Source organism: Haliaeetus albicilla, chromosome 23, assembly GCF_947461875.1.
Source record: "Haliaeetus albicilla chromosome 23, bHalAlb1.1, whole genome shotgun sequence".
Classification (NCBI taxonomy): domain Eukaryota; kingdom Metazoa; phylum Chordata; class Aves; order Accipitriformes; family Accipitridae; genus Haliaeetus; species Haliaeetus albicilla.
In genome coordinates, this window is record NC_091505.1 from 15710869 (window position 1) to 15731851 (window position 20983).

The window sequence follows — 20983 nt, forward strand, 5'->3', positions numbered from 1 at the left end:
ATCTGATCCTCTTAATGCCTCTGAAAAGGGTGAAGTCTCTCGGATGTCTGTGAGGGAGAAGAACTGGCCGGCCCTCCTGATCCTGGTTGTCATCCTGCTGACCATTGGGGGGAACATATTGGTAATTATGGCTGTATCCTTGGAGAAGAAGTTGCAGAATGCCACAAACTTCTTCCTGATGTCCTTGGCGGTGGCAGACATGCTGGTGGGTATCCTGGTCATGCCCGTGTCGCTCATTACAGTCCTGTATGGTAAGTGGCTTCCCTCCTTGTTTGACTATACACTTTCACAGGGAATCCCCTGAGGCTGCAGCAATCTGCTTTGCACCGTTTTTCGTGCGTTGGTGGCTTGGGGAGAATCAGTGTGGACTTGGGCATGGGTCTGTGCTGAGGTTCACACTCTGCTGGGTGAGGGCAATGCTCTGCTTGGAGCAGAGCTTGTTTCCATGCTGCCGGGAATGACCTGTGAATGGTGTTGGTGTAGGGTTTTTTTATTGCTGAGACCACCAAAAATACCCTGCAACAGTGAGTCAGCTTGTTACCTTTTTGGTTGTACTGCCCCCAAATTAGCTAGGACACAAGAGTTTAGGGAAAAGCTGAGGAACCTGTTTGTGATCGACCCAGCTCTAAGCCAGGTCGGAATCAGTCCTTGAGCTCCCACTGATATCAGTGGGGTTTGAACAAGAGCGTGGTTAAGAAAGGAGGTTTGCACTAGTAGATTTGCAATTCAAATAAAAGCCTTCACTCTTGGCATTTATACCTGAGCTTGCCTTGTGCCTTTCAGAGGGTCATTTTGCCTTTCCGTGCCTCAGTTTCCCTATCTCTAACCTGAGAAAATTCCCTCCATTTTAAAACACTTTGAGATCTGTATGTATAGGCGTAAGCATTTATTTCTCCCCTACCATATTAGGGTCGGTGTGTTTGTGCTAAAGTAGGGCATTGCTCCTGCACTCAAGTGTAGAATCACTGTTAGCACTTCAAAGGAGTAAGGTATCAAATGCATCCAGCTTTCTCATCTGTCCGAGACTCCAAATCCAATTTTTTTTCAGCATGGTGATAGGACTCCCCACTCCTGGATATTACAAAGGGATATTGCATTTGCCTCTGTATCTCTGATCATCATGTTTGTATACTCACGTATCAATATGATGTATGTGTGTTTAATAGATAATATTTAATCACTTTTGAAGTCTGTGTTCAGATTTTCTTTGAAAAGTACTTAAATATTGATATTTCTTGGAAACAAATAATACTGTTTACTTACAAATTTGATTAGAAATTGGTTTACTGTCCTATGAAGTAAAATGTAGGGATATTTATGTGACTTCTTCACTTGCCTAAATGATTAAGTCAGACAGAGATTAATTTCTAGAACACATTGATCAAGCATACATCATTCCAAAGCCTATATAACTTGTCTACAGTGAGTTAAATCAATATGTGATTTAGGTACAGACCTAGCCATTGAGATCTTATGCATAAAACCTTTTATTTTGGGCTGTCAGAATAGTTCTATCTCTAAATCTTCTGTGTGTTACAACATGTCTATTTTATTTTTAGCATTTTACTCTGGTTCCCTGGAGCTTGAAAGGGAGCATATAAATACTGAATGATTTTATTGACCTGCACTTGCATAAATTCTGGATTACCTAGTGACTCTAAAAAGGTGAATTTATGGAGGCGATCTTCCTACATACATACTTTCTGAGTCTTTGGAAACTAATGGAAATGGATTTTCCGTTTTGCCTGGAAAATGATTACTTAAAGTTGTTTAGAGGTGTAAAGCATGCTGCATATTTGGAGGCAAGTAAATATCATTGATCTGAAGAGGAGTTGTAATTATTCCTCTTTTCTACCAGAGTACCAGTATTAGCTGTTGATGGCCCAAGCACCTCTCTGCAGGCAAATGGCATTGAATAGATTTTTGAGCAAAAGTTATAATTTCAGAACAGGCATGGAAAAGTTGTGGAAATACTGTGAGAAATGAGAATAGCTGCTGTTACTTCAGCAGAGCCAGGAGGCCACTGGACCCATGCTGGGTGCTGGCATTGCTCCCCTGGGCCAGCTCGGAAGCCCTTGCCAGGGAGGGGAGGCAGGTACCTTGTATATTATACTCAGCTTGGTGGACCAGTTCTTATGACAACATGAGGCAGCAGCTGGAAAGGCTCTTGGCAGAGTCGCAACGTTAACAAATGTTGTTATAACTGACAGCCTCCAGAGATCCATCCCTTATTCCTGAGTCTGTTTTATCTGGTGTCACAAGTAGCATCTCTGTACCATTGCACACACTGGTTTTGAGGACAGAGTCTGGCCTCTTGGGTAACATGGGGTTTCTTGGCTTAGTTTCCTTTGAGCTATAGTTTTTGGAAAAATGGTGGTTCTTACAGCAGCCTGCAGGCGCTCTGGATGCCACAGTGGCCAGTAGGACAGTGGACTTTATCTTGTTTTCTAAAAGCTAGAGGTCAGGAAATCCAAACGTATACAAATGCTTTAGTAGGTTTTATATTCTGTTTGACATGGTAGCACACGAACCAGTATCAGTGATTAAGGGGGCAAATATTCACACAGCAGCAGAATTCCTCTGGGAGTAACCGGGGTTCACGGCCATGGACTGAGCAGGGAGAGCGTTACTGCTTGGAACTGTAATTGTGAATGTTCAGTCATTTTTATGCTGTATATCTTACCCTGTGCATTCTATAAACTCTAGGTATTATGACACTGGGCTGTTTCAAAAGCTGCCGTATGCTGCATGGAGGAATGTATGCAGCACATCTCTTCTAGATTTGTAGAAGTCACTTTTAATTTATGTAGTCAGAAAGGAACCTTAAAAAAAACATATAATAAAAGCAACTTCATCACTCTTCTATTTAAGTTTCCACATCAGCACTCTCAGCCCCAGTGATAAATTCTGGTTTGCAGAGTAGGTTCATTTCCTTACTTTTCAGCTAATGAGGTAGATGAAGTAGATTTCACTTCAAGCGTAACCGGAAAATTAGACACCCTCCACAAAGACTTCTGGTTTTCAGTGGTTTGCTTTTCTTAATTAGAAGAAGGAAAAATCAAGTTGTCAGTTAATTCAAGAATCTTATTACAAAGGAAGGGATGGCAGGATGCGTCATGCTGGATTTTTCACCAGTTAGTCAGTGCTCAGATATATTTATCAGTCTTGGACTAATCGATGAGTTGCATTTGACAACTTAGAACGTTTTCCATGGCATGCAGTTCCTAACGAACCAAACAGATTAGCATGCTAATTAATAAGCATGTATTGGGGAGAGTAAATGAGAAATTAACACCATGTTTAATCTCAATGGAAAAACTTCTGATTAATTAAAGATACTGGTGTGATAAGGCATCAAGTATTCTGCATGTAATGGAGCTTCTGACAACACATGGAGATTGTCTGCTCACCTTGGAGCATTTTATGGACAAGCAGTGGTGGCTTTGCATCGTGTCTAGTGTTTATGGGCAAGAAAGAGAGGGCTGTTCTTTGCCTACTAGGACTAGTGAAGGAATGCAAGGGAATCTCATCAGCTGATCTGAGTGGAAATTACAGAAGGTATTAAACTTTCTTTGTTCTAATGAAACGGGTTCACAGCTGCTAACAAGTTGCCAGAGTGTGGCCAACAAGTGGCCAGCACAATCATCTGTGACTCCAGGTGCCCAGGCTTCTCTCTCTGCGTTTCAAAAAACACTGTAATGTTGGCAGCCAGATGCAGCTTCCAGGAAGGCTGGTATTAGATGCAGCATTCATTAGCCCCAACTGCTGGAGCAGCTTTACATCCAGATTATTGTTATTATTGATAATTATCATCATTATTATGTGGTGACAGAGATGTGCTGAGCACTTGCGGCAGACTTCGCTGTTTATTTCCCCTGCAGAGGGAAGGGGGGGGAGCAGAAAGAGCTGTCAGTGAAACAGCCTGTTCTGCAGTCTCATTTCGCCTGACCCTGCTTTGCCTTTCTAGGGTGGCACTTGCTATCAGCAGTGAACATCTTGCAGAGAGACCTGATCAGGCAAGACAAGGACAAGGTGTTGCTGAGTAAGTTTCTGGGTGCAGTCGATACCTGAAAGGACAGACGGAGGGTGCCTGGATTGTTCGTAATGCAGATCTCCTCAGCAGTGCCAAGGCATGCTGCACACTTTGATGATGCTGGGTATTTTCTGAAGCTGCAGCAAGGAGCAATGTGCTCCTTCAACAGCTGGGGCCATCTGCTCTGTCATTTTTATTTTTTTTAATTTTTTTTTTTTTCCCCTGCTGATTTCTAGTAATGGCTCTCAAGGTTAATATTTACTGCTGCAAGCAGCCACATGCACCTGAGTCCAAATGCTGTGTGGCAAGGATACAAGGAGTTAAATACAGTTGTTGTTTTGGCCCTTCATTCTCAAAAAAAAAAAAAAAAAAAAAAGATGAAATAAGAAATGATGTTTCTTATACTGGAGTTTCCTTAACTCTTTTAGTGTATTCATGGTTGTGAGTTAAGTGTCTGTAGTCACATATACGTGTAAGTGACTGTGTCAATCCACCTGGAGTAATTAATAGTCTTCCTCTTCCGACAAACTCCTGGCTTAGTTTTAGCTAGTTATTATATAATCTAGTCGTTGGCTTATGACTGATGTAGCAAACTGGTGAGATCACCCTGATATTTTAACATAACAAGTTGTGCTTAAAATCCATCAATGGTCTGGAAAAATGGTAACCCCAAAATATGTGAACTGGCAGTGGATGTTTTGACCGTGACCTGTGACCCATCGCGCTGCTTTGGCATTGTCCTCCCTGTGCCACGTTACCCCGAGTGCCTCCCTATGCCAGGGCAGCATCGCCCTGCTGTTCCTGGGCTGCTGGATATGTATTTGCACACCTCGGGGAGGACTGAGGGGGTCCCTTTCCTCTCTCAGCTGGTTTAACTGCCTGCATTACTGCCGGTAGTAACTGCTGCTCCCTGCTCAGCTCTGCTAGTGATGGGGTCAGCTGAAATTTTCAGATGTTCTGGGATTTTGGAGCTCTCCTAGCCTGGCCGATGGGCAGAGTGGTGCCTGGATCCAGGGCTGGTATCGTGGCAGCGGAGAGCAGAACACCATGTTGATAAAAGGAGTGAAGACAAGCACAGTATTGCCAAGGCTTCATCTCCAGAGAGCGCCAGCAGCATCTCATGGCACAGTGGAAGCTCAAGCTCTTTTAACAAGAATATTTATCAGGTTAGGTGTTTGGGCCCTCCTAGGGCTAGACAGATGCTAACTGCTTCTCTCAATACTGTAGTGAGGCTTTAAATATTTATATGACTGATATTAAGTATTAACATGATTGCCGTTGGGAGAAAGGTGAAATCTCACCTTGTTAAAATAATGCCCTTAGAAATGATGCCAGAAGCACACCACCTTCACTCAGAAGGAGCCGGTACGGAGCAGTACCAGTTCCCATATACGTTTATTGCCTCTGATCAGTGAGCTGGGATGGTGGGAAGGAGCAGAACAAACAAAAGCTTTTCATGGCTTATAACCAGGATCCTCAGAGGGCAGCTGGAAGAGAAGAGAAAGAAAAGCCAGAGCCTGGCATAAGAGCAGTGAAGACAAGGCAAATGCCTGCAGCAAAACCCAGGGGGTGAGGGTAAAAGCTGTGGGCTGCCAGCCCAGCCACAGTGTGAGCCAGTGCCAGCTGAGCTTCCCAGAGCCTTATAAACATCCACCTCTGTGCTGAGAAAATTGTATTTCAGCAGCAGTTTACGTGCATTTATGAGGAAGTTATTTTTAGGGATGTGGATGGGCCTTAGTTCTCTGACCCCTAGAGGCAAATGCTGCTGTTTGGAACATGAACCCTGACGTCTCATGCAGGTGACGCTCAGAGAGTGGTGTCTGCTCTGCTGTGGCCAGGGTGCTGTGAAGGTGGTCCAGGAGCCATGGGGACAGCTGCGGGCATGGGGGAGGTGCTGCTGAGCTGCACTTCCCTTCAGAAGAGACAACAATGAAAGGAGAATGGAAATTATTTTAAATCTCTGGAAAAAAACCAAACTACATAGTTACAGTGACCCTAAGCCTACCACGAGCTGCAATGGAGATAAGAAAGGAAATAGCAAATTATAAATGGTTGCTGTTATCTAGAATATAGATAAAGGTCTTAATGAATGGAAAACCCTGGAGAATGAGTCTGGAGTATAACTGCCAGACCAAATCAGACTAGAGGTCCAACTCGACTAATATTTTGTTTCTGACAGGGGCCTGAGCAAAGCCACGAATTTTCCTGTGCCAGACTGTTACAGAAAAGCCTTCTCAAAGGGGACGTTTCCTCCTAGACTACATTGGCTGGTGTTTGACTTGTGCCCTATATTATGTGAATTGTATCCCCTGTTACCTATCTGTCTCAACGTTTTGTTTAGCACTTTGTGATATGATATTCAGGTATCTAGAAATGGTCAGTCATTTTAAAAATCCTGCCAAGTTATGGCCTTAGCTGCATCTTGACTACACCAAGTTCCAGATGGCAGTTGCGTTATTTTCAGAAATTATTTTTCATGCATGTTAATTTTAAATGCATGACCTTTCTGTTTGTATTGAGTAACCACTACAATTTATTCTTCTGCTAGAGTGTGAGTGAATGGAAACACCTAGGCTGCTTGCACTTTCTACTATGTCATAAACTCTGAGATGGGATTTTTTTTTTTTTTCTCTCCAATGACACCTTGTATCTGGGATGTGTGGAATGAAATTTATATCCAACAGCATGTATTAGTTTGTTATCTTTTGCCATCAGTAAAATCTATTGGCTGCTATGCTATGCACTCATCCAGCAGCATTTATTCTCTTTTGAAGGCCCCACAGATTTCTTGTAACCTCAGCCAACCTAAATAATTTTGTGAAATCTAAAAACATGCTACAACATTGCTCACTCTCTTTCCAGTTTATTAGATACATAGAAAACTTTAATTCAGATATTGAGTATCCTGCTACTGAATTTTCTCCACATAAACAACTTGTTTACCTAATGTGACAAGTGGAATTAAGTTGTGGCATATCTGTGTTGCTGTTGCAGAAAAAAAGCTCTGTATGGTGTGCCCTGCATCCATGTAAAAGCTTCTCTTCTGCTACCCAAAGTTTAAATTGTGCTTAGAGTGAGGGGAGGGAGGGAATACTAAATAGCCTCTTGGATACTCTCCATATCCCGCTGAGTATGGGACCTTGGTTGTAAAATATTTTGAGGCAGCTAAACATTAACTTGCAGGATTTTCCAGAGCCCCTGAAAATATTGCACCCTATGATGACACTCTGCTTGATTACGTTTGGAAATCGCATTAGGACCCTGTATAGCTTTAGCTTGCATTGGTGGAAAACTGATGGCTTCTGGTCAAGTAAGAGTCAAAGGCTGGAGAGCTGAAATCAGCGCAGGAGCTCAGGGCTGGAGAGGGTGACAATAGCTAGCAAGAAGAGGGAGTGATGCTACATGCCCTTTCTCAGTAGTGATTAAATTTGGTCACTTGTATTAGCATCAACCTCTTCCAAAACATTTTGAGTAGGAGCCTTTAGCTGTCAATTGTTACATTGAAAGCTGGCTTTGCTCCATACACATAAATTTCTTCTTAATTTAATTTCTGATCTCATCTGAGATTATCCATACCTTGGTTTTTGGCTTTTTATCTTGTTTATTTTATTTTTTAGTTAAATTTTTAATGTTGGACTTTGCACAATAAAGACTGGAAGCCAGACTAGTGGGGAAAGTGTCATCATCTGAGCAGTGCAAAGCACTTCGAAATGAAGACCATAGTGCTCCACGGCACTTCAGAGTCATCTTCTTGCTATTTTTATTAAGGCAGAATTGTTTTTAAAAATTGTCACAGGAATTTAACTTATTCTAGTCTTTTGTTATTCTTTCTCATTATTTTGATGTGTCTTTTTATTGATGTCTTGTATGAAAATCTCCCCAAGGTTTTTGTATTCTTTTGTTATAAGAGACGAGAAATCAAATTTGATATTTGCAGAATGGCACCAATATGAGCTGGATACAGTCATTGGGACATTTTTTTTTGTCTAACTGATGAAATTCCACTTGTTCATGCAAGGACCAGCCCCATCCCCAGGACTTTCTCAACAGGCAGGTTGTGTATGACCCTAGTGCAATATTCTCCGTCGAGATAAATACTTTATATGAAATTAGCATGAATGCCTTTTCTTTCTGTGTCTTTCATTTTCTCAATTAGTATCATAGAAAAAAACTGCTGGACACTCTTCTGGAAGGCATGTGGCAGTCTTGTAGTAGCTATGCAAAATAAAAAAAATTGTTTAAAAAAAAAAAAGCTTAGCCCTTGGTGAAGGTGTGTTGAGGTATTTGATTTATTTGTTGTTGTTGTTGTCTTCCTCTCCAAGAGGTCATGCAACAATCCAAAGAGAATTTAAGAATATTGGGTGGACCACAAATGTAGAGGAAGCACAAATGACGTCAAACCATGGATGCAGTTAAGTGACAAAAGATGTTTGTGTGGGTACAGCTACCCCCGACTGAGAAACACGGTGCTTAAAATTGTTTTTATTTTCAATGAAATAACATGTCACCAGTAACATCTGTACTGATTGGTCCTACTGCCTGGGAACATTCATTTGACTGAAGTGGCTTCTTCATACACTCCTTTCTAAGCCTCCTTGAAGTTTGAGTCCTCAGCAGGTTGAGTAAGAGAAAGATCAAAAATGGGCAGCCCATAAAACTGGAGAAAGGTGGTCTCCACCTCTTCCATGATGAGCTGCTGCTGTGCCCTGTAAAACAAGACACACGGAGAGCACTGATGGTGAGGTTCTGGTCTAGGAAGAGGACAGTGAAAAGTTTCCTGGTCAAGCCTATATATTGGCTTTCTTTCTGCTGAGTTTTTCCTTTTGAGACAATGCATGGATTTTGGTTTCGAAGCTTGCAAGCAAAGGAACAATCCCTAAATAAATTTTATAAATTCAAGGAAGCAAGTCAGGGAAGTCCCTGCTGCCTGCAGAAAGACTGTTGTCAATTAGGAAGTTTATTTTAATTATGTTAAAGCATTACTTTGAGTTGGATTTGACTTCTAAACAGTGTCTCAGCCTGAAGTTGGGTAGAGCAAAAAGTGCTGGAAAGCACACTTAGCTCCTCTGGAACATAGTTCTGCATCACTCCTAACATCTGCAGGATCTGTCTTCTAGTAGGTTAAATTATAATAGTGTTCAGCGTTTGACCTGCCGTCACTTCTTTGGGCAGATGGTAATGTCCTTTATCAGTAACTGAGCTGTTTTTTTCTCTATGTGCTGCAGCTGCATGGACAGATTTAGAAAGCTTGTCACTTTTAATATAATAGGAACTGGCCCCATAAAAAATCGGATTTTAGTAAAACCTTGGCTTGCATTGTAAATTCCTCCTAAAAAAATCCATGGGACCCACTGTAAATCTTGCGTATGGAAGCTCTTTTCCTCTCCCTCAGGACAAATCTATCCCTTCCTTAGCAGGCCTCTCTGCAGCGACAGCAGCTGGTAAATTTGCAGCATTGTCATGGCAAGCGGGATGAGACAGCCAGGAATGTATTTGAGAATATTGGGAGAGAAAGGAGCAGGCAGGGCTTGCTGGTAGTGCACCCCAAGTATCATCTGAATTGCATCCTTGGAGATGCTGTGCCCCACAAGAAAGGATTGCAGGCAGCTCCTTGTGTCAGCAATTCCCCCTGTGTTTGTCTGACGGGACCATTTGAGTCTTTCCTCCAACCCGTGTGAGAGCATGCAGCCATACCAAACCCCAGCCCGGGCCATGCTCTTTGCTGTATGCAATGTACAGGGGCCAAAGTCAGAGCAAGTATTGTGGGGCAACGATGTATAGGTGCAACGAACCTCAACTATCACCCAGCCTCTGTGATATTTTGATATCTCTCTTACCTGCACTGCCATCTGTTATGGGAGGTAGGACAAGTGAACTGGGTGTTAATAAGTGGCTATAATGAATGCACAAGTGTCCCTTCTGGGCTCTCGGCAAGGCGTCATTAACTTTGGTTATAGATACAAAGGTCATGTTCCACAAGGTGTACTGGTCTGCACTTTCCTTCTGAAAATGAATGCTGTTATTCTTCATTACGTGCTCTGGAAGCGAATGCTTTACTCAGTGAAGCTCCCTCTCTCCTGTACCTGCTCTGCTGCAGCTCGTGGGAGCCTGGACCCCGTTGTGCTATGAACCACTTGATGCCTCACGCTGCAGAAAAGCAGGGAGCAAGGGCCTCTCCCTGTAGCATCCTGAGCAAGCATGTTATGGCAAATAAAACTGCTCAGAGTGCTTTCGTCTAATTATATTTTTTATTAAAATACGGTGCCTTGCCAAAAGTGAAAACTCTGTAGAAGTGTATCCATGTCTACGGCGCTTCTCCTGGGGAGCTGGAAGAGGAATGGGATTATTCTCGTTGCTGGTGAAGTATTTCTGCAGCATGTGGGAGTCCGAGTCCCCATTCTGCCAGCTTCGTGATGATCTGTTGTGCAAAACCTAAAAATTTATCCAGTAACATAATAATCACCAGGGCGTTTCGGACTATATTTCAAAGTATAAAGTAGAACTTCTGTCCTGAAAATGTGTATTTTTTTTAACATAACTCTATTACTGCAAAAATCTTCAAAAGTTCCCATGTTTATTCTAATGCTGACTGAAAACAGATTTCCAACCCTGTAACACTGCTGAGAAACTCAGATGCCGTCCTTCAGCATGTTCAAACAGCAAAAGCCATTCCGGGGCTGCAAAGCTGTGAGATCCAGTCTGCAGTTTGCAGGCGTGTGCTGTGAACTGGGCAGCTCTCTGGGGCCTGTGGGAAACAGAAGCCGGTTTCTGTGGTCAGCGAGCATCTCTTCCTCCAAGGAAGGAGCTCAGCATGTCCTCCTCTGACAGCGATGAAGACAGCTATGCCTGAGCTCCCAGGATGCAGCAGCTCACGTATTAGCTGTCCTCTACAGGCTTCTTGCCCATCACTTCAGCATTGCTCAGATTCACTTGCATGTGGCAAGTCTTTTTTTTTCTTTCTTTTTTTTTTTTTTTTTTTTCATGAGGAGAGGACAGGACCCCTTGCCTTAGGTCTCTAATCTTGTTTCCCATACTGCTGAGCTCTGGGTGATGTAGCAAAGGGTTTGCTGTTGCAAAGAGGATTTTCCCCAGAGTAAATCAATGCCAGCTTAAGAGAGAGTTTGAATGGCACCTTTCCTACCTGCTGTGGGTAGGGCCCGGCAGTTTTGTGCCAGGTCCTTATGACTAATTTGATCTCAGCTATAATCCACATTGTGGAGCATCAGTTTATGGGACTCTGAAGACCAATTTCTGCTGTCAGATACAGAGGCAGATCTGTTACTATTTAATTTTTTACCACCTGCCTCTTTCTTGTTATTTCTTCACTCTGCACTGCTGGTATATCATCCAGCTTTGGCTTCAGCCTGCTTCTCAGTCTAGGCAGAGGTATTCTTTATTACCCTCCCCGTGTTCATTCCCATCGAGAAGAGGATCTTGTCAATGTGCCAGCTTTAGGAGAAAACACCAGAGAACAATAAACATTTCACATTTGTAAACATGTTTTTTTGTTCCTCCTAACCTCTTGCTGTTAAGCAACTAGCTACTTTGCCTACTGCGGGTTAATGGAGCCTTTAGCCTGTGATTTACCAGGGATGATGTTGCTGCACGTGGAGCTCAGGCTGCTCGGATCAGCATGGATGAACACAGCACGAACACTTTCAACAGCTTCTGTTTCTGGTAGCTTCCATCATGAGGGCGGTTCATGGAGGAGGTTGCATGGCTGCTTTCTGTTGTCTGCTAGAACATTTATTGATTGCATGCGCTTTGAATCAGCTTGTGTTAGATTTAATTAAACATCACCCCTCCAGCAAGATGTAAGGGATCACAGAGCCCCTGGATATGCACTCAAGAGCAGGGTGCACATCAGTGGTCAGGGGGCTATGCCAGCCTTGCAGTGGTGGGTGTCAGGTGTAAATGAGCCATGCATGCACCATTCGATAGTCTCGGCACATTACAGCACTGCCAGGCTGAGAGCTAATCCTGGCCTTTTTCAGGAAAATGTGCTTGTGACCCTGATTTTCACAGATTGTGAGGGATGCTGCAGAGCCTTATTGTTTGCCCTGTGGGTTTGACAGGCTTTTTCACGGACAGAGCCTCTTGCAGAAAGGCCTGAACAAAATTGGTTGTGCTAACGTGGAAAATACCATATAGAAGAATGAATCCATATTCTGAGATTAAATGTGACCCATCAAGTAGAAAAGAGAAGTCCTTTTGGTTTTTTGTTTTGTTTGGGTTTTTTTTCCTAAATGTAGAAAAATGAAAAACAGAAATTCTGAAGAACACCCTAGATTTTATTTTCTAAATGTGTTACTGTCTCCTTTGCTTTGATCAGTGGCAGGAGGCTGCAGGTAGGTAACACAGTGTGACTTTTTTTCCCCTATGCTTACAGGTAGACCTAGGGAATGGCTTCCGACAAAATGCACCAGGGGAGATCCTGACCATGCTAAAGTCAGTGGGAACATTGGCAGCAAGTTCAGAGAGACTAGGGCTTTTGCTAGAGCACCTCTCTGCCTCCTCCAATCCTCTTTACACTCCTCCTGCCTGGTCATGACTGTAGCTCTTGGCATGACTATGGCAGCATCCTTCATCTAGAAGGGTCCCAGCTGTTTTGCTGCTTTCCTCTGAGTCTAAGGAAATCTCTTCTGTCACTGCAATGCAGCTCCCTTTGTGGCATTGCTGTCTATTAGGTTTCAGCACCATCACACAAAGCATGAGCTACTCTCCTGTTAAAGCTTTATGGTACATATAGGTAAGAGAAATGAGCTCCCAGCCTGTGCAGGGCCTGATCCTAAAGTGTATTTCAGTGGGAATTCACTTGCTTAATGTGGTTTGGCGTGAAAAGCTTCTTGCGATTGCCTTTGCATTGGCTTTGTGAGGCTGGTTCTCCCTCAGGTGCTTCTTTTTTGCTCCATGTTTCCTGCTGGAAAAGGAGTGAACTCCTTTCTTCTGGGTTGGCTGAGATTGTTGAGGTTCTTTTGTTTATTTCATTGGTTTTGGTTAAAAAATAAAAATTTTTAAAAAGCAGAAGTAGCACGTTCAATTCAGAGAAAGAAGTCATATTTTGCTGACCAACATGATCCAAATAGGAAAATGAAATCACAAAGAGATTCCAAGGAGAGTTTCCTGATCCCACAGGAATACAGGATTGAAAAGGACTTTCTGATTCACTGTGTCCTGTTGTTTGCTACCGAGTAGTGGTAAGACACTGAGCTACTGCAGTCATATCTTACATCTTCCAGAGCCTGTTTCCTTTCAGGTCTGCCTGCTGTTGTGATGCCAAAGCCAGGATCTGTATGTGTCAGTGTGTAGCAACAGAAAGCCATGACAAACCTCTGAGCACCTTATTACAAAATAAAAAATTCATCTCCTTGCCAACCTCAAGGTTCTTGCAAGAAGCTTTTTTAAAATAGAAAATCCTAACACTGCAGTGTGAAAAAAGCAGAGCCTCTATGTACCTTTGTACTTTGTAAGAAGTAAATATGCTTTGCAACTTTCCTTCAAAAGTTGATAAACTGGGCTGCTTCCCCTTTGCAGTTTTATTCAGGGGAACATGTTATCAGTATTTCCTCTCTCACAGCTCTACTAGGGCACAAGAACTCATCACTAGGTCAGTTAGGCCCATCATCTCTAAACCATTTAAGGCTGTGGTCTGAAATTAGGCCAGAAGCTAATTGGTAATGAAAGCAGCTTGCAGAGCAGGTTTCTGTAACAAAGCCTTGGTGGGCACTTGCTAAGTGGAGGCAGGGGTTTTTGCACCACTTCCAGCTCCACAGCTCAACTTGAGATGCGGCCTGACCCTAAAACACATCATGGAAGCAGTTCTAGGTAAGCACGAACCATGTAAAATATCACCCAGGCATGTCAGTGAGGATGTTTCCTTGGATGCAGCCTCTACAAATGTAGCAGAAAAGATTGGTGGAGTCCACCTTTGTCTGAGTTCCGAGTTCCTGAGAGGTGAAGGGAAATGTTAAAATACTCTAGATGATTTCAGTGGATTAACTCCTACTTACGCTAGTTGACCATATGGCCTTACAGTTCTTTAATTTACCCACAGCATGTATGCAGCATCCAATCAGGGAGCTATTTTTCATATTTTAGACACTAAATTGGATAAGCATGTCTTGCCTGCCTGGTGTAATTGAGAATTGCCAATCCAAAATAAATCTTTCATGTTCAAGTATGACTCATTAGGATGATTTTGAATGGCACACATTTAAATGCTGTTATTTAATGCAAATAAAGATTTAGATACAATTATATTTTTTATTTCATCCTTTTGCTAAATTTTTTTGGAAGATGCAATGGGTTTTAAAACTCACAAGAGTGTAAAGCCCCAAAAACCTGGAGTGTGTAGAGTTATATTTCTGTTTCACAGGAGTACTGATGTCAGTTTAAATACAGCAGCAGTTTTAATGCTGTCAGTACAATCTTCTCATGCCCAATTTGCTTCTAGATCAGTGAAGCTAAATGTGCTTTAAAATGCATGAATCTTTGTTTACTTTTTATGACAGTAGCCTGTTAGATCCAGTAGTAGCTTTGTAAGTGCATTGCCTCATTGTAATTAACTTTTATATTTCTTTTCAACTAAACTCATAAACTTACATGCTTTGTAGCAAATCAGAAATTGATACAAGATAATGAGAAAAGCGGAATTGTTATATATAAATAGAAAGACCCTATGATGATAAATTGTTCCAATGATAAATTTGCTACTTTATAAAGGTGCCAGGCAGATCACAGAGATGACAAGTAAAATGAAGACAGCTAATGTGTTTCCCACAGACAGATTTAGCCTCGTCTGAAAGGAGGAACACCACCACCTCTGGGCACTGGGGCCATGTGAGACATGGCCACCCAGAGTCTTCCTTAGGTATGTTTAATCCCCTAATCTTAAACTTAAATTTTAAAATAAAGAAAAAGGATTTTACCGGAACTGCAGACATTTCACCAAGATTGTGTTCATTTTAGTCTATATCATTGTACATACGTATTTACCTGTGATAACTTCTTAAAGGGACTTAGATATGGATGCTAGTCCCAGCCTAGGTGCCCCTTTGCAAAACTTGCCTGAATCTGGCTTCAGCTGTAGCTCGAGCCTCCCTCATTCGCACAATCTGTTGGCCATCTGGAAAAAGACCCAGTTAAAATGTGCACCGCCTCTCCAAGCACACCACAAAGCCTGGTGCTCAAGCAGCATCTGCTCAGTGAGCAAGGGAGCTGCCTGTGAACTGACATTTGCTTCTATTGATTTTTGTAAACAGTGTGATTTTTTTTTTTTTTTTTTTTAAAGGGGGGGGAGAAGAATAGTAAATTCCATGAAATAATAGAGCAGGAAGGATAGCAACTCCTCTTAATCATTACCTAAACATTAAATGGACTTAGGAAAGCGGGAAATAAAATGTTCTCCATTTAGAAGCATCATGTGTGTGACTTGGAGTTTAAAACACAGATGTGACCACAGCAGCCTGGCCTGAGCTGTGACAGAGGAACGCATCTCAATGGCTTCATCCCTTCTGTCCATCCCGAACACCCCCTACCAGTTATTACTTTTATTTCTGTTTTCTCTTATCCATAAATGCCCCTTCTTCCCCTCCTAGAAGGTGCCTGCAGCTTAATCTAGCAACACTTTCACACCCCAAACATCTAGGACGTATTATCTCATACTGAGAACTTGCTATCTCTTCTCACTCACCCCAGCAGAATGAAATTGCGATGAGGACCTAGTTAGTAGCATGTGTTTCTCAGCACTTGCCAGTGAGCAGTTATAATTTCCAGGAATGGTCCTACTTGCAGTCTGTTGTAAATATTAACATATGGCTCATTTTCCTGTGCTGGCTGCAGCTGCAGATATTGGAGAACGTAAGGGGAAATGCAGAACTCCAAGGATGGTCAGCTGTATTTCTGTACTCTGTCTTGACTTAACATGTAATTGAAAAACTCTTTCATCCTTGTTCTGTTTGGAAATTAAGCCTGTATTCACTCCGGAAGTCTGTTGTTGCATGTGGATAGATGCCTCATGTCAGCATTTTGCTGTTTAGTATATTTGTGTACATCCTATCATATTTGTTGCTTTTACTGTATTGTGTTATGGGCAGCATTTTGTGAAAATAAGTACGATTTCTTTTCAGCATATGGTAACCTTAATGTTCTTTTTGGGATTGATACAATAATATCACAATTCCTTGCCTAAGGGCTCAACCTGAGTGACGGTGACATGCCAAGACCCCGAGGAACAGACTACTGCATTTTTAGAAGAGGTGCATGTAATGGGCCAACCCAACCTTTGAGCTCAAAAGTATGGAAAAATCACTGCCATTATGCAGGCCAATACATATATAGACAGCTGCTTTACATAAGATGGAAAGAAATACAGAGAAGCAAGGTGAATCTCTGAAAAGCACTTAGATATATTCAAAGACAAATATACCAATGTAACACATTAGTTTGAATTATGAATGTTTCCAGGATTGGGTCAATTAACTCAGAATTAACTCAAATATTTCTTCTACTTCCTTTCACATCTGTCTATTGAATTGATATCATTAAATTCTACTCAGCAAATTATGATTTTAATGTCTCTGTGATTCACATGACGCACCCCTTGAAATTCTGGTTCTAGAGTTGTCTAATATTCATTAAAATATGCAGAAATACCCTCATAGGTTAGTTCACTTCCCTGAGACCTAACGGTAAGAGTAGCATTAAGTTGCCACTTTGTGTATTTAGCACATGCTGGGAAAGAGGTTTTGATATAATTCATCTGCTTGCATGATAATTAAATGGAAATTACATTGATGGAAGAGGGGCCACATGCCAATTGCTCTGCATTGCGCTAATTTGCACACTGCCTCATTGACACAATACAACCCTTTTCTGAATGGACAACTCAGAAGCAGAATGGACCCTCACTAGCTTTTCTGCCAAAATTGTCATTAAAGATGCTAATGAGATGAGGGGAATTTGTGCATGAGCCTGTAACGAAGCCTACACTGTGATTACCAATATGTGCTATGTCAACAATTTTGGTTTCATGTATTAATTTCAAATATATATTCCATTTTTCCAGCCTCCTCCATGTTTTCTGGTTGTAATAACTCTTGTTGTTGGAAAACTTTACTATTCCTGCAGGAACTCTGATAAGCACAGTGACAGCAGTGGGTTTAGTGAGTGATCTCTCCTCCAAGATGCTGTCTCGGTTCCTAGATGAAAAAGGTTCAGGACTACAAAGTTCAACAAGTAATGCAAAAACATGAAATACCTAGCTCCTCTATCAACTCTTAGGTACGAGATTTTTATGGGCAAGGCAGGATGGTCAATAAGGTTCTGTTGATTCTCCGTTATTTTTTGGGCAGTTTGAGTTCCATTGCTGTTGACATGTTGGCAGCAGGCTCTCTTCTCCAGCTGTGCTGGAGTTATCGGGACAGACCAGTTGTTACCCTGACCAATCTGTTTCTACCTTCTGATGTATAATTTTTTTTGCAACGTGTTTATTTTAGGTAAATTTGGGGTGGTTTGATTTTTTTTATAAACACCTATTTCCATCCCCAATCAGAGGCAGCAGCTGAAGAAAAAGGTCTCAGTGCTGTTGGGATATAGAAATTGTATGACAGGCTTTTACCATACCTATTTGGCACCCACTGGGATGCAGAAGACTGTAAATGCGTGTCTGACACCTATGAATACTGATGGCTGTTTTTAAGAGGCAGCAGACCTCTGTCCTTATGTCGGTGCATTTGTTCTGAATGGTAACTACTTCTCACTCCACTATTTAGATTTTGAATTTGTTGGGTAAAATTTTGAATTTGCCAGTTAAGCCTTTGTTCATTCCTTCTTATCAGCTGATCTGAAGTAAACGGAAAGAGATTGGTTTTTAACACAGCAGAAGCCAGAAGCTGTGTGTCTACTGTTAAAATCTAGGTAGCTGTCTCCACCCAAGATGCACAACAGCAGAACAAGGTTATTTGTTTGATATAACATGGCAAGTCAACGTTGACAAGCATGAACATAGGAAAAACAACTTCCAAGATTAAGTCCTTTAAACTTACCCTTTAGATCTTATGTTATCTACTTTCCATAATGATTTTTCCAAATTTTTCCTAGATCACATTGGGATAAGTACCTCTTGTATCTTGAGAGTAACTAGTTCTACTACGGCACTCATATGACTCATTTACATTTGTTAAATCTACAGCAACACTTATTTTATTACATTTTGGTAGATTATTATGTTAACACATTATTTTATTATCATAGTTACCACTGGTTTTGATTTGTAATCAAGTGCAAGATTACACTGTAATAATGGTATAACCATGGTAATAAAATAACGTTGCACGTGATTACAAAGCAAAAACAAGTCTATCAAAAAACCCAGTGGTATAACTTAACTAAATATCATTTCTTTAGTTTCCTTTTCCACCTCATGAGACCACTATAATTTTCTGGGTAATAGTAATCTTTCTAATATATCAGTACGCCCACACTTCATTTATCCATATTAAATTAAACTTCTACTTCATGTTAATGGAACTTACAATAGGCCTATAATTTCTGCAAAACTCAAAAATAAAGGAGTACAACTGTACCCAGATGGTGGTCATATGTTAAGTTTCACTTTTCCTCTGATGCTACCCATCTGGAATACGTTCCACATGCCAAAACATTGTTATGGGAAACGGGATCAACTCGTCCTGCATTGCCGTTTTCAACACAGACCTTCTCAGGATTCAAAACTGCGTACCTGCATCATTTGTCAGAGAGGGACATAAAGTCAGGCAGGATTGATGTTGCTGAGTGTTTGTTTTCTTTTTGGCTGAGGGATGTCACCTGAATTCCAGGATGTGAGGATGAAGGTATACCTGTTGGCATAGTCTGAGGCATTTCTAAATCTTTGGATCTGTAAAGAAAGCTGTGCTGAGTTGAGTTTTCCGTGTCCTCATGCAGCAGTTTGACAACAATCTGGCATTTTATAGGCTGTAAGTGCTGCAGTATGAAAGGACCATAATCTAAGATTAAATCTTTTTCCAACTTCAAGTCTTTTATAGTAGACTCTGTAAGTAGTGAGCAGTTTTAATTAGTAACAAGTTGTGTACAAAATGCTTACAATAATGCAAATCCTTAACATCATATTACACGATTTTACAAGCTGGGCTGTCACACCGAATAACAAATTGGTTGCTTTGAGTCAAAGGCTGATTTAAAATCATGCTGCATCAGGCCGGTTGGGGGTGTATCAGCTCTGCTGGGTGGGTGTGGGCTGAGCGGGGGTACAGAAGCCCCATGCTTCTCAAGAGGGACAGTGCAGCTTTGGCTGAATGCAACCCTCCCAGACTCCTGCTTTCCCAGGGTTGCTTTTGGTGCTCGGGTGCTGGTGACAGGGTGACCTGCCCTATTCATGGCAAGGGGACTTGGGATGAGCTAGTCTTCTCTGAGTATCATACCCAGATGGGAGGTTGGTTCCTAGATAGGCTGAATAAATCAAAACCTACAGCAGGGCCAGGAGATGAGTCTCTCGGCCGTAGCACTGGCTGCTCCTGGGCTGATGACAGAATGAGCCTGCAGACCTCTGCAGATGAGAAAGGAAGAAATACTGCAACATGCTGAGGTGAAGTCCACAAGCCTTCTTCCCTCTGAGGCTTAATGTAGAGACATCCCCAGATTGTAATTCTGTGTATACTTCCCCACGGAGAGGTTTGATTAAACATGAGCCCTTAAAGTTCGTATTTTCTTGCAGTGATGCAAGTGGAGCAGATCACACCAGGGGCTCTCCACTCGCATGTCCATGTCCTGCAGGTGTCTGGGCTGTCTAGGAAAGCCTCCTATGCCACTGACGGAGAAACAGGCTTTCCAACAGGCACCACGCTGTCCAGCTTATCTTGCCAATGAAGCTTCCGGACCTAGTCCTGCTATGGAAAATTATTTTCCAGGCCTGTGAAAGGAGCCTCTGGGGATCCTATGGCCTGGAAATATGGGGAAACATCTAAGTATTGTGGGATAACAGGGTGAAGAAGTGGGGAAGGACAGCTAAGTAATTAAAGGTTGACTGTGGAGGGAAGGGGACTCCAGACTTCGAAACACTGTAGAGGAATACAAAGGCTACTGAAATGTGATTTTCAAGCATTGTGCAAGATTTGAGAAGAGCTCAAGTATTTAAGTAACTTGGACTAGTTTAGCTGCACTTGTTTGCTTCATCTCATTTCTACATCCTACTCCTCAGTTAAAAGAATGTTATCAGCAAAATTTCCCCCAAAGTGTAAGTCTGGGTTGTACCACTACAAGAATCCTGGTGGATAACTGTACATTTCTGGGTGCAATCTGAGAGTTGTTTGCACATTCGCATGGTTCAGCAGGTTATTCCTATAGAGTATAGAATTGATTAGCAATACATGCATTTTCTAGATTGTTATTAGAATTATTTAATTAAATATCTGAACCTTGGTTGCATACTGGATGAATTCTGTTCCACTCCTGTTTCATGGATGGATGATTCATGGATGATTCTTTGTTGCATTGCCTTTTAATTGGGGTGGGTTGCACACCCATGGATTGCTATGCTGAGTTGCTGCATGGTGGCCATTAAACTCCTAGAAAATGGTGGTGCTTGCTCACATGTTCACAGACTTCCTTGGGATTACTGAATGTGTAATAGTGTTCATTAGCAAATTATTTCCTTGAGAAAGACACTGAAGGTGCTGTTCTATCACCTTTCAGGCTCCTACAGTGAAAGTTTCCAATGTGACAAACTCCAGCCTGACGCTTCTCCTGTAACGAAAGATGTATCTGTTCTTGGTCAGAAGCAGCCTGAGCATGGTGGCAGAAATGCTTTGCAAGCGGGAGGTTTGCACCTAAGGTATTCAGTGACAGGACAGTAGATGGCACTCAAGGATATGGAGCAGATTTCTGAGGCTTCTTAGCAACCCCCAAATAATTGCTTTTTACAGGGGCTTCTGT

The 20983-nt window shown here is 41.9% G+C and overlaps 1 protein-coding gene across 1 annotated transcript in view; it reads left to right on the forward strand.

Moving 5' to 3' along the window:
• HTR2C (5-hydroxytryptamine receptor 2C) overlaps positions 1-20983 on the forward strand; it is a 150350-nt gene that overhangs the window by 104415 nt on the left and 24952 nt on the right. The window contains exons 3-4 of the mRNA XM_069811357.1: positions 29-251; positions 3968-4042. Coding sequence (XP_069667458.1) covers positions 44-251; positions 3968-4042 — 283 coding nt within the window. The 5' untranslated portion in view covers positions 29-43. The remainder of the gene's footprint in view (positions 1-28; positions 252-3967; positions 4043-20983) is intronic.